At 48.2% G+C, this 14,363-nt stretch overlaps 1 protein-coding gene across 3 annotated transcripts in view; it reads left to right on the forward strand.

The window, feature by feature from the left end:
* Positions 1–14,363, forward strand: part of PLXNA2 (plexin A2) — a 324,357-nt gene that overhangs the window by 35,113 nt on the left and 274,881 nt on the right. For all 3 annotated transcript variants that reach the window (XM_075909971.2, XM_075909972.2, XM_075909970.2), the window contains exon 3: positions 1,733–1,915. In XM_075909971.2, the coding sequence (XP_075766086.2) occupies positions 1,733–1,915 (183 nt within the window). The remainder of the gene's footprint in view (positions 1–1,732; positions 1,916–14,363) is intronic.

Below are 14,363 nucleotides of genomic sequence, written 5' to 3' on the forward strand. Positions count from 1 at the left end.
CCTTGGGGTGTCCACTGACGATGTCTGAGACTTCCAAAGGTGAAATCTCCATTCAACTTTTCTGGGGGGGGGGGGTCCTCAAATGAAAAAAGGGTGAGAGCATTGTGCTAGATCATGCTGTCTCGAAAGGAGACTGTTAGGTACTAACAGTGAGGCCGCGGTGTGGGGGGGGGTCCCAGCTCTGTGCCCCAGGAAGGGGTGGGGCAGAAAGAGTGGGGCCACGGGCAGTCAGCCCTTAGTCCTGCCCAGACTATGACATGCCCCTCCCTCCCAGCCTTCAGTGTTGCACAGAGTAGCATTCTGGTGCTCCCACAGAACTTGAAAGGGACCTGGAGCTGCTGCAGAGTCAGTGGCTAGAAGCGCTGGACCCCACTGAATCGATGGACCCTGGGGTAGTTTGGCAGGCTTGGGCACTAAACACCCTTTTAGGTCAGATGGGGTATTCCAGGAATAGGATGGGATGAGCAAGGAGTATGGGAATTCTGCATTGCTAGGGTCCATTCCCTATGTGGGGAGGGATGAATACACAGTCCCTCTTCAGAACAGCCAGTCTGGCTGGCACCTTGCACCTGAATCCTGCTCGTGTGGGAAGGGTGAAAACCTGCCCTGAAGTCTATACAGGAGGGAGGTGGCTGCTCCCCTGAAGGCATGAGTAGCAGAGAGGCGGAAATGGCAACTTCCTTTCTCTGATCAGAGGGCAGAGTTGGAGAGCAGACACCTGCCCTTCCTCCAGCTGGTGCTTCTGATCCCAGCACGCCTTGCGCGGGCTCATTAGTGGTGTAAGGCAATAGCTGGCTCCGGCCGTGTGACTCTCTGCTGGCCCGTTTCGCCGATCCTGGGCCGTTTCAGAAAGTGGGGAGGGGGTAGGAAGAATTGCAGCTGAATGTTACGAATGGATCTGACTGTCTGAGGCAATGCGAACATGGCTATCGGAGCGTGTGCATGGGCCAGCACAGCGAGTTTAGAGATGTGTTCCCGGTATGGTCATGTGAGCAAGGCTGGTTCTTTTTTCCCTCCTTGTCCTCCTCCCTCCCACCCCCAGATCAGCCATGCTGCGGAAACTTCATGCTCAGCTCTGGGGGTGTGGGATGGGGAGAAAGGAACTGCTTGGGTTGCTCTGCTGTGACCTCTCTGGTTCATACAGAAGCTTCAAATGGTCTTCAGAGCAAATCTCTTCGAATGGTCTTCAGAGCCTTGAAAAGGCTGCTGGTCTGATGATTATTTCAGAGATGCTAGACTCCGGACAGCCCCTGTTTCTTGACTGGAAAGTTCAGGTGTTCCAGAAATCAGACCAAGACCATTGAGAGGGGAGAGAGTATCAGTATGGGACTCTAATGCACCAGGAGGACAGAATAAGGAGGAGAGAGTCAAGGGAGTCAATGAAACCATTTCCCCTCCGGTTTTCTGTTAGTGACCTTGTGGGATTCTCGCCAATCCCCGGCAGCTAGCGTGCAGTGAAACCACTGTGGCCTATGCCCATGCCAACCCCCCAGCTGCTTTGCCTACAACAATAAGGAGAGAGGTTCCTGTGCTGGGAAGAGGGGCTGACCTCAGCTCACAGGAGGATAAACCTGCTGTATGTAGGTTGTTGTGACCACCCAGCGATGTGCAGGGAAGTTGGGTGTGCTCGCCCCATGGTTGGGACTGTGCGCTCAGTTCTGTATGATCCAGAGGGCTTTGCCTTTGGGCTTGTCTCTCACTCACCCTTGCCCAATGCCTTGTCTTTTTCCAGCCAGTCCCGATCGACGACAACTTTTGCGGACTGGATATTAACCAGCCCCTGGGCGGCTCCACACCGGTCGAGGGCGTGACCCTCTTCACCACCAACCGCGACCGGATGACCTCGGTCGCTTCGTACGTCTATAACGGCTACAGCGTAGTGTTCGTGGGGACCAAGAGTGGCAAGCTCAAGAAGGTAAGGCTGCCCCTGTGACTCCAGAAAACCTGGGTGAGGGCCATCTCCCTTTCCCCAGCAACACTGATCTGCCAGGTGGCCATCCCCTTTGTACTTCTCCCGAGGCTCTTTCTGAGTAGCCCGTTACGAGGCCATATGAGAGAGCCTGAGGCTTTTATTGAGGAAGGGAATTCAGCAAGTGGATATGTGAAGCAAACTCTGCTGCATCTGAGCTGGTGATGGGGCACCGTTTAATGTAGCCTCCCTCAGAACCCAGAAATGCCAGGTGTTGGACTGGAACAGAGCTTGGAGGCAAGTCCAAGACTGCGGAAAATGTCCTTTCGGGTCCTTGAAGAGAAGTAAGTTAGTCAGACAAGGCAATGTCTTGTCATTTCACCAAGCTGTGGGACTTGAAATCCCTATAAGCCAATAGGAAGTAGCGTGCAGCTGAGTTCTTGTCAGGACTGAGTTCTGCTTCCAGTCAGCCATTCCATTCACCCACAGTTAATATTGGTCTGAGCAGTGTACTGGCTGTCACATACTCTGTACCTGCCACAGGTGTATTGTTGTTTGCAGTGGTGGTGTATCTGTGCTGGCACCAGGATATTAGAGACTGAGGTAATAATTTGAGGTAACAATTTTATAGGACCAATTTCTGTTATAACAAGTTGCTTAAACAGCCCGGGAAACACCTACAGGAAACAGAAAGCCTGGTGACAACACACCCCTGGTTGTCACCTATGACCCCACCCTGGAATTCATATGGGGTGTCATTACGCAGTTACCATTCATACTCAGTGGTGACCACATCCCGAAAGAATTCCTTTCCAAACCCTCCTTTCTGGCTCTCAAACAGTGCCAAATTCATGGTCCAAAGCAAACTCCCCACAGATCGGAACCCACCAAGTCAAAGGTGCCCCAGTCTCTGCCCTCACAGACAGAAAACCCACAGGCACATCTCCATTGCCACAAGGATCCATACCCCCCATAACACATTTTTTTCAAGCTACAGGGGCTCCACATACACCTATCACAACATTGGTATACCTCGTCTGCTGCACTAAATACCCCTCTACTGGGTGGAATGAGCCAAGCACTACACTCTTGAGTGAACTCACACAAGAAATCCCAAAAAGATTTAAAACACCATCTCACCCATGGGCAAACAATTTTCACAGACCAATTGCTCCTTATATAACCTCTCGGTCCTCCTCCTCAGCGAAACCTGCAAAAGACAAGCCTGAGGGAGCTTAAATTCATAACTTTTTAGATAGTAAAAATCAAGGACTCCATGAGAGGGTGGGTTATTGCTCATTATAACGATCTCTAGCCCACTAACCCTCCTTTTTCCTATCCCTGCAGAGGTATTACAGTACCTGCCTCTTAAAACATGTTAACTCCTTATGCTGAACAATCAGTTCCACCTTATATTTCCCTCTGCTACATTGAGGATCTTTTTCTCAGACCCCAAGAACAGTTCTGTGGAGCTCAAAAGCTTGTTTCCTTCACCGCTAAAAGATGATCTAATAAAAGATACTGCCTCGCCCGCCTTGTCCAGCAGCAGTGTTGCTAAGGCCACATCTATGTTTACTATGCTGGGGACCCCAGTCAGTACCGGTACTCTTTGCAGTTGCGTAGAGTAAGGGAAGTAAATTGCAATTGCTCACGTCGACCTCCCACCGTGGTGACCGCACCAAGCTTGTCTTAAGGTATATTGACTCCAACTAAGTTATTTACATAACTGAAGTGTGTACCTTAAGCCGACCTTCCATGTCTAGTGTAGACCTGGCCTAAGTCAGTCCAATGTGGCCACTGTAGAGTGGATGATTCCTTGTAAGAATCCAATGGGCTTCCAGAACTACTCCAGCACTTACTTGTGCTGTCTGTTGGGAATCAAGGGCTGAGAGGGGATGCTTTTTTCCCTCCTACTTAACACATGACCTGTCTGTGGGAAGGTGCTGCCAGTGTCAGTTTGGCTCTGAAGTGGTTTGGACTGAACCCAGAGAGGAACTGGGTCAGGGCTGCTGCAAGGGAGAACTCGGCAAGTAGTAAATCAGCACAAATAATTTATTCAGTGGGTCCAAACTCTTCTGTTTATGAATCATCTGTGGGCTATGATGGATAATTTTGAATTGATTCATGATCTGCTTGGTCTGTAGATTGTGCATGAGCGTCTCCTTCCACATAGCCAGTGCCCAAAATTCTGTTAGTGCGGCACATGACACGGTTATGAGAGTGTTTCTGCTTCCTGGCTGAATGAAGAGTAATAACTCTTAGATCCCGATTCCCAGGGTGAATATGACCTATATCCTTTTTGAGTGGACCAATTTGCTATTTCCATTAAACTTTCTGTGATCCAAGTAGCTTGCTAGAAGATTACCAGAAAGTGATTGCGACAGGGGCACAAAGGAATTCAATTTTTGGTAGCCCACATAATCACAGAGTGTGTGTTTTTAGGTGCTCACCATCTGTCTACTGGAAGGCCTCGTGCCTACAGCATTTCCATTCATGCCTTTTGAGCAGCACCCATCACAATAAAAAAGCTCCAGGGTTCCAGTGGCCTCAAGATTGTCGTAGCCAAGGCGGTCTCCCAGAATAAGGTCGTCGTGCTTACCACGCTTGCGTACCTAGAATTTGCAGGATGTGCTGATTTGAACCATAGCAGCACTGTGATTGGATGCAGAGGGAGCACACAGCACTCACGGTCAATGTTTGTGCAATCAGCCTGCACCTTTCTTCCCATGCTCTTGCTTGACATGCATGTCCCTTTAGTAATAACCATCTGAAAAAAAAACTTTGCAGATGGAAATCAGTGGAATCTGGCAACCCTGCGCCAGAGCTGGCCCTACCATGAGGCAAACCGAGGTGGCTGCCTCAGGTGCCAGACTGGTGGGGGGAGAGGGGCATTAGGACCCAGAGTATAGAAAGTTGTGTCTGCTGCTGGTGCATATGTAGGTAGCAGAGCAGTACCATGAGAGGAGTAGAACAAGAAGAAGGAAGAATTGAGACCTTTCAAAGTTGGACCCAAGTGAGGGCGTATGGGGGCATCATTTGAGCTCCACGCCTTAGGTACCAAAATGTTGTGGGCCGGCCCTCCCAGTGCGTGGGCAGCAGTAAATAAAATGTCTCACAGGCCTGACATAGAAACCTGATGAGCTGCAGGTTGCGCAACACTGCCCTAGGGATTTCTTATTCCTAACTCCTAGGACTAGTGAGCAAAACAAAGTATGAAGGTAAAGAGAGATCCTTGGCTAGTGTAAATCATCCAACTGACATCAATGGAGCCATGCTGGTTTACTCTTTGACCCAGTGGGATTTGAAACTTTCAACACAACAATCACTGTTGAGCAAATATACAATATGGTGAGGTCTAGTCATGAGTCTCATTCTGGCTTCATCCTAATTGGTGGCCACCAGCTTGAGCCCTGGATTTAGTGTTACTCTCTTGGGGTGCTTGTGTCAATCCGAGTCAGCAGAGATCTCTCATGGTGTGCTTGTTGTATCTCTCTCTCTCTCAGCAGATATTTACAGAAGCTGCCCTGGAGGGAAGACTCTGTTAAGAAATCCAGGAGAGAGCTGAGTGAATTTTTTTTGACAGAAAATTTTTACCAAAAAATGCAGATTTAGTTTGACCAAAACATTTTGCAAATTCCAGTCAGATTTGTCCAGTTGTTTTGGCTAAATAAAGATCTGAAATAATCCGCTTATGTTTTGGATTTGAGAGGACTCCTCAATGCAAACTACATATTGGTTGATTTAATTTAATTATTTTTTAATGCTCAAGAAGCTGAGAGGTGAACATTGTTCCACCCCAATCCGTGCTTTGTAATTATTTTATTTTTCTGTATGGCTGGAAAAAAAAACACCAGTTGCTCACACAGCTCTGCTCCTCCTATCTGCCCTGCTTAGAGGGCAAGAAAATGGCTGATATATGGTGCAACCGCTTCTTCTGTGTCTTGAAGAGACGTGAATGGGTTAACTTGGCTGCCTTTGGGAAACTAAGCCTCAGGGCAAAGTCATATTACTTCTCTGTGCTGTAGCTTTGCCTCTCACCTCCCACCCTTCCCATGGACCTCTGGGTGATTGATCGGCTGTGCAAGATAAAATTCTTTCCTGTTTGCATCACAAAAGCAGGGTTAGTTGCCCAAGGCAAAGAAATACCCCATGTTCCTTCTCCCTCAAAAGAGCAGGAGGCCTTGCTGTGGTAAAATTATGATTCTGTGATTGAACTGGCCTTCCTCTCTACTTCCTCTGAAACCCTCCTTTTGAAGATGAGGTTGTAAAGCCCATGCTAAGCCTGATACAAATGCTGATAACATGCATTAATCCAGTTCTTCCTGTGGAATGATCCCTAGATTGGTGCCAGTGTTTTTGTTCAGGGCGCAGGTCTGTGCTTGAAACGCGGACAGGGGAGCTTCTCACATGAGTGCACTTAATCCACCTCCATGCGAGATGGCCCATCTGTGGACATAGCCAGGGCTGCAGTGAGATTGGTGGGAAGGAGCCTGGTTCTATGCCCGTGGAAGGGGCAGGGCTGAGACCTAGCCAGCCCTTTGGGGCACCTGGAACATGCCAGCCAGGGCTCCAGAGGCAATTTAAAGGTCCCGGGTGCTCCAGCTGCTGCAGCAGTTGGCGGAGCTGGACATAGAGCTGTCTACACTGGGGTTAGGTCGGTTCAACTGCATTGTTTAGGGATGAGGATTTTTCACCGTTCTAGCGATGTAAGTTTACAGTAGAGACCAGTCCTCGGATGTCAGTGCGTTAAACACAGAATGGAAACGGACCTATGGGGTGCATAACAACAGACCTCTTTCTCCTCCTAATTCCTACTCTGGCATTTTGTTGGCCCACAATCAGATGCCCCTTCAGTCCTCCACTGCACAACTGTTCAACCCTGGCATTATCAGGGGATACATGAAAATCGTCACTCAAATATGTTAGACAGGGAAAGTAGTGTTTCTGCTGCAATGTCATTATTTGTTTTCATTTGTATTTCGCTTGCCCTAGGAACCACAGTCAGGAATGTCCTTTTGCTGGGTACTGGACAATCATGTAAGAGCTCACTCTGTATGTCTCAGCTGGGTAGCCGTGTCAGTCTGTAACTTTAAAAACAGCTAGTCCTGTGGCACCTTAGAGAGTAACAAATATATAGCTTTCGTGGGTAAAACCCAGGTTTCGCCCACGAATGCTCATCTTACTCTATATGGCGTACAGAATAGATAGGAAAGGAAGAAAGACTGAGGTAACCAAATGAGGAGTGGTAACTCCTGTTTTTTCGGTTCATTTGCCTAAGCAATGCTAGTCAGGAATGATAGGGATGCATCAGAAAAGAGGCAGGGTTTATCCACTTATTGGAGGCCTTACATGACCTCAACACAGCCTTTAAATCGGAGGGCGTGGTTTTGTGCTGGGAAGTTATTTTTGGGTGCAAAATCAGAGCTAGCTTATCCAAATCCAACCTCAAGTCAGATGCTCAGCATGACTGACGGATCATGCAGCTCAACTGAAGGCAGAAACTCCTTCTGGGGTGAGTTCTAAATGTAGCCCCTGAACGTCCATTCTCTGTAGCACCCAGGCAAGACAGAGAGAAGTTGTTATGGGTATCCATAAAGAGCAGGAAGCATCTCCCTCCCCTATCCAGGAAGAGACCAGGGCAAGCACATACTGGAGTTGGATGTCTGCATTTTTTTGTAAGTGGCATCAATGTATTAATGGTTGTTCACTGCAGTCTGAGTGCTGAGCAGCCGTACATTGATTTGCAGCCTTGGCTTCTGACGAGGCGCAAAGGCAACTCTTGGTGTGACCCTTTTTGGGGCATGGCTGTACCAACCTTTCCGCTACACCCCAGCTCACCCCGAGCCCCTGCTCGCTCTGCGGCAGCTATATGGCAGAATCAACCGAACAGACTCCCCTCAGACAGCCCATTGCAAACACATATGCCGTCAAGCTCCCCGCCAACCAGGTAGAGAATGACAGGTGCATGTTGTTTACTGTGTTTGGCTGGCAGGAGAGTCTCATTTAAAGGCTGTTAAAGCAAACATCTTGTGCTTGCATGTTGGGTATTTAATGTATTGAGCAGGATCACATCCCATTAATTATGTAGGATTATAGGGAACCGTCTTTCTGGCCTGGTTTAATCCCTTCTGCCATTTACACAGTGGAGACCTTTTAAACAACTTCCCTTCTGAGGCAGAATAAGTTTGTCCCCGTTGATCAGTTTTGTTCGATTAGTGGGAAGCGGCTGGAGGCGAGGAGGAGTTTCGAGACTTACCTGTTGCTTGGAACAATGGCAAACAGGTGCCGAGCAATGTGCGAGTTTGGTCCAAGCCTTTCATGGCATCTGCTGAACGTCCTTGATACGACATTTCTCAGCACTGTCTGAAGTTGATGAGACCCTCACCTTCTCTTACCATTCAGTGGAGTAGTTAAACATGTTGTAAGCCACCAAATGTCGACCACCTACCCCTGTAATAGCCTCATAACCTCCAGCCGAGAAGTTGTAGAGCTCTAACTAGATGTGCGACACGGCCGAAGTCCAAAGGACCAGGGCTTATCCCTTTGGCGTGGCTCATCTCCCAAGGGACTTGAGAGTGGTGAGTGAGGAGAGAAGACTGGTGACATCTTGGCTTCAATATCAACAATCCAGGTGCTGTCAATGCACAAATTCCAGGGGGGAATCAGGACTAGAGCACAATTCTTTCTGGTCCAAAACGCCAGGCATCTCTCCCTCGATCTCAGTAAGGTCTCCTGTAATTGGTCTCTGATCCTGACTTTGGACCCAACCCCTAGAGGGCAACCACACTCCTATGCACTGCGTAAGATGGGACAAAGGTCTTGCTGGGGGCAGAGAGCAAGCAAATCCCTCAGAGCATCCTCAGAACCTGCGTCTCTGTCCAAGCCCTTGGCTACAGAATCACATCCCTGTGCTGGCTGTCAGGAACGGTGACACGCTGGGGAGGAAGAAGGTCCCTTTGGCTCTCACCAGAGGCTGAGTGTGTGCTGTGGGAGAGGAATTCTACTACCAAAAAGAAAAAGCAACCCAGAATTAAACTTGCTTCCCCCTCCCTTAATTACATGAATCACAATAAAATTCCTTGGATCCAAAAACAGCTTTCTAGGGGATATTCATTCTAGTCTGCCTCTTACTGTGGGACTCTGCCATTTCTCTCTCACACACACACACGCGCGCACGCACACACCTGGACTGATGTCTGTGCCATCTAAGCACGGCCCCTTATTAGCCTGTGCACAGCCCATTAGAAAACCCTGGAATCTTTATGGGAAAAGCTTTGATCCATCAGTTTCTGGGAGATTAACACAGATCTGCCAAGGGAAAAAAATAACGCAAGGGAAAAGGAGGGGGAAGGGCTCTGACCTGATCTCTGGCAATACCCTGGTTGGGAAGCCGGGGCTTGTTTTCACACACGCTGACAGGCACAGAGGAAGGAGGCGCTTTGGCTTTCCAGGTTTCAGATGCAGCTATGTCCGGTGCAGCTTCCGGCCACACCTACAGAGCAGAGGGCAGGAAACTGGAATTAGGAGCAGAGAGAAAAGCCAAGCAGCCTAAGCCGGAGTTCTGAAATAAGTGAACTGTAATACTAAGGTGACCAAGTCTTTCGATTGTCAGATGATTGTTCGCTGAGAAGAGGGAGGAAATTTAAGCGTCATGACCCACCGAGGGTCCCCCTTCAAAGTCCTGTTTCTTTTTAGTGTTGCCCTTTTGGCTAGCAGCACCTGGTGCCTGATGCTATGTCTGGATCATTGCCACATTTCCTCGGAAGAAGGCAGTGTGGCCCATCAGAGACGGCACCGTGTTTAGGACATTGGCGGATCTGGCTGGGAGTTAACACACTGACTCATTCTGTAATTGTAGGCAGGACACACAGGGCCTAAAATCAATGGGAGCGCAGTGTGCCCAGGACCCCTGAAAACCAGGCCATTAGCACATCTGTGCCTCAGTTTGCCCATCTGTAAAATGGGGATAGTAATGCTTTGCTTGCCTTTGTAAAGCATGGTAAGATCTACAAAGGAGACGTGCCATGTACAGGTTGAATCTCTCTAGTCCGGTACTGTCTGGTCCAGAAACACCCGTGGTCCAGCGTGATTTTAGTTAGTCAAATGTCTGCTTAGCCTGGGTGTGGTCAAGTTTCCTGTGGTCCTATGAAGTTTAACAGCCACTAGTCTTGGGCTTTCAGTGTTCTGTGCTATTTAGCTCTAATTTACCCTTAAATGTCTGAGCCGAGCAAGCAGTGGAAGAGTTGGTGATGCTGCTAGGACAATATTGATCTCCTGTGGTCTGGCAATTTCTCTGGTTTGTCACCAGTCAGGTCCCGAGGGTGCTGGACTAGAGAGAATCAACGTGTACCTGCAAAGTTGTCGTCTTTATTACCAAGTTGCCAATCTACCAACCAGGGATGACTGAAAGCCATTGCCTTCTGAGAGCTATCGGGGGGCTTAATGTAAAAAGGGGGGAGGGATAGCTCAGTGGTTTGAGCATTGGCCTGCTAAACCCAGGGTTGTGAGCTCAATCCTTGCAGAGGCCATTTGGGAATTTGGGGCAAAAATTTGTCAGGGATGGTACTTGGTCCTGCTGTGAAGGCAGCGGACTGGATTCAATGACCTTTCAAGGTCCCTTACAGTTCTAAGAGATAAGCAATCTCCATTAATTTAAAAAGGAGCTGGTGGGTCCAATCCCCTCCTTTTTGAGGGATACTTTTTGTTTGGAGATTTCCCTAGAGGGGAGGAGTCAGAGAGCCAGCTATGAAATTTTCTGAATGTATCGTGCTTCCCCTGTGAGAATTCATCTTACTGAAGAAGAAGAAGAAAAAAGCCACATTCATTCAGTGATGTCCTACTTCCTAGTCAGCTAGCTGGCTCCTCTGAAATTCCTGAGGAGCGTCTGTCTGTGTGCCTCTCTCTGCTCATCTCTCCCAAAGGAGACTGACTCCTTCAAGTGCCGAGATCTCCAAAGCCCAGCAAAGGCTTACGTCACAATCACATTATACTCCCCTTTATGGCTGCTCTGCTGTAAATCACCCAGGACTGCTGCAAACCTTGCTTACTAGCAGCTACTGTGTTGTGTAAAATCAGATCACCCAGCTGAGCGGATTTAACTCTTCCCAACCAGGCATGTTCGGTGTCTCTAATACTACACAGAAGAGTTTGCTGGGTCAGCTCAGCTAAGCTCCTTTCCCTCAAGTGGAAATTTTTCCTTTCTGTACTTGGCTGGACCTGTCAGAATTCATATGTAGTAAATATTTAATGACTGCTGCAATTTGCTGGATCCTGTTGACCTTTCAAGCTCTCTCCGTCTCCCACCCCAGCCCAGCAAAGCTGATTTTCTTTGTATCCCAGTGATGCATTGTATTTTAAACGTCTTCTCTCATTCCTCCCGTTCAGCTTCCACTACCATAGCTGACTATTATCCAGTAGAGGAGGAGGTTGGTTTTTCTGGTCTCCGAAACAGGGAGCTTAACGCTTTGCCCCCGTAATGAGATTGGCTTATTTCCCAGACTCCTGGTAGTGAGCTTGTGGTTTCTTTTCTTCCTTTATGATCCTCTAAGGGTCCAGAGCTGGGGAAGGCCAGCCTGGGTGGTTTATTTACAGTTTGCATCTGTCCTGCAAGATGGGGGGAGGCATTGTGACATCGCTAGTGAACACTGGACACGAGGGGAAGTGTGTCTTCTTGATGCAGCGCTGTCCATAGCGAGTGTGAAGGGTGCTCTTTCTGAAGCCAGGGAGATAGAGAAGACATGCTAGTCTTGATAACTGAGCGGAAGGCACGTTGTGCTGGCCAAAACAGTCATTGACTTTTGTTCATGTGACTCTGCATGTTCCAGGCAAAGACCTCAAAGCATTTTGATTGCACAGTGATGCTCCACCATGCTTCCCCTCTTTCTTCCGGCACGTGGGTTGATGTTATCTCAATTTTTTTCACCTGGGGAAACTATGGTAGAGAGTGAATAATAGCTTGGTTGTCAGCAGCGAGTTTGCCTGAAGTGTTTGGTAAATGTGAACGTCCATTTCCACAGAGGAAGCAATTGATAAGCTTATGTGGCTAAAGAAGTCGTCTTTCTGGAGCTGGTATATTCCTGCAGTACAGTGCTGGGAGCAAGAGGGATTTGGCTGGTGCCTTTTTCTTTTGTGATTCATAAGCAGCTTTTGGAGTATTCACACAATCTACCTATGTTTAGTAATGTAGGCAGGTGGTGTGGGAAGAGTTGATAATACTTCTCTTAACCACACTCCTTCTCCTTTCAGTGGGAGTTGTTCTTGTAGTTGTAATGCCCAGCCCTCAGAGCGTAGCTGCCCTGGGGTTAGTTCCCCGAGTCGGATGGTAGAGTGGGGAGGGGAATCTGGTAGGGTGTGCCTATTCTCACTCTCTTTATAATCAAACTTTGAATTCCAGCAAGTCTGCTGCTGTATTTTTTTAAGTGGCATTGGGCCAAGAGGTTTTACCATGAGAAATGGCTTTGCCAAGCGTGCTGTCGGCAGGTAGAAGGTCTCGACATCTGAAAATAATGCTTTACTAACACTCCAAGTGGCAGCGAGGTGTCTGATTGGGCTCTCAAGAAAAACATACCAGCAGAGGTCAGCTTTAAAAGCTCCCCTCGCAGGCGTGAGTCATGGGAACAAATATTTAATGGACTGGGCACAATTCAAGCCTCACTAATTCAATCCTGCTGTAGCTGAGTTTCCAATTACGCTAGTCTGCCACAGTGCTTTCTTACCATATCTCTGTCATTTCCACACCCTATCCTGTATGATAGAACAGGCTTCATTGGACTAAAGGGAGCTTTTTTAGAGTGGACCACATAGGCCTTTTGCCCTAGGATACATTCCCCTCCAGGGTGTTCCATGGACTTAGCAAGAGGTTTGGAAGGAAAAAGCTTCTGTGGCTCTAAATTAGGAGGGGTGTGGGGAAGGGGTTTGAGGACACCCCCTCCCCCGCTAGAGTTAGGTTTTGAATTCAGACCAGGGAAGTTTCTGACTTAGGTGAAAGGAATTGCGGTGGACTCATTCCAGTTCTCAGCAGGATCGTGGCTCCACATCACAGAACGGCCACCGCCGGTGGCACGAGCTGGCTCTGTGTTGCCTTCGCCAGCAGTGCGACCGAGGATTGTGAATGGATGCTGATGACTGAACTCCCCCGGTGGCTACTATTAGGGGTGTCTCAGAGACCAGGCACATGGGGGGAGTGGGGACAGGTGGAACGTATCCTCGTGTGGGCTGTGCTCGTGCCTGTTCTGCAGAACTGGAGGGGTATGATGGATATGGCTGTCAGCCCAGCTACTTCCATGAGCAATAAAAAGCACAGAAAGCTGCCTGCCTTCCTTGAATGCTGGGGTGTTAGGAGGGAGGTGGCAAAGCCCTACTCTATGATTAACTAACAAATCTATTTTCCCCTGGAAATTGGTGTCCCCCACTTCTGAAATTTAACATAAGACTAATTAAACCCACCCTCCTCCTCTTTTTCTCACTTCTGCGCTCATTGCTAAAGGGCTAGTCTCTATAGACTGGGTCCGGCAGTGAAATCTATTCCACTTCATGCTTGGTGCGCATTGTTCTTTTAGCTTGGAATTCCTTCTCTCCATCCCTCCCTTCCCCCCAGTGCTTCCCACAATGGACCAGCCCAGCCCATTATCCCATGTATGGTCCCCAGCAGCCTCTTCTTTTTGTGAGAACCATTGTTCTTCACAAGCTTTCTTTAAGTGCATACAAAGCAAATGTGCTGATGAGGCCAAGACCTACTGGATAAAGCATGAGTACTTGGGACTCTATTTTCCAAGCAACTTGATAGTCCAATATCTTTTTTTTCAAAAGACCCCTGCTTCTTAGGGGTGGGAGGTTTATATTAAAGATATAACCATTCAGAAGCCTGGATTCTTGTGATAAAGGAATTTCCATCAAGCAAACTTAGAAAAGACATTAATGCAACAGTTAACAACCAGCAACTGCAGGGGGCGAACGTGTCGGCTTGCTTCTTCTGTGTTTATGGGCTTTATGCAAGTCCACCAATGCTGATGTGTGTTGCCTTTTGATTTTGACGCTAACCATTGCTATGAATTAAATTTGCAGCCATATAATTAGGATGGCTATTAATAGGGCCTCAAGCTAAATGTCGCTGTGCTAGTTGTCTTTTTCCTGATGGAAAACTTGCATCCTTGGAACTCAGCTAAAGTAGATGGGGAGACTGATGTGACAATTATACTTTCTACCTCCTCTAACATGGATATCGATCTTAGGCCTGATCCTGAGCTACTGAGGAAGTTTCCTGAGTAAGGCACGTAGGACTGGGAACTAGTGATGGGTTTCACAATAGTGTTCTCTACTGTGTTTCCAGGGCACAGGCGGGTCATATGTGGGAGCGGGGTGGAAATAAAGGGAATGGGAGACTAAGTGTTAATTTTCCAGGGAGGAGACAGACTGTGAAGCTAAAAACTTCATTAGTCTTGCAGCTCTCCTTCCT

The sequence above is a fragment of the Pelodiscus sinensis genome, chromosome 27 (genome assembly GCF_052426305.1).
Source record: "Pelodiscus sinensis isolate ZL-2025 chromosome 27, ASM5242630v1, whole genome shotgun sequence".
Classification (NCBI taxonomy): Eukaryota; Metazoa; Chordata; order Testudines; family Trionychidae; genus Pelodiscus; species Pelodiscus sinensis.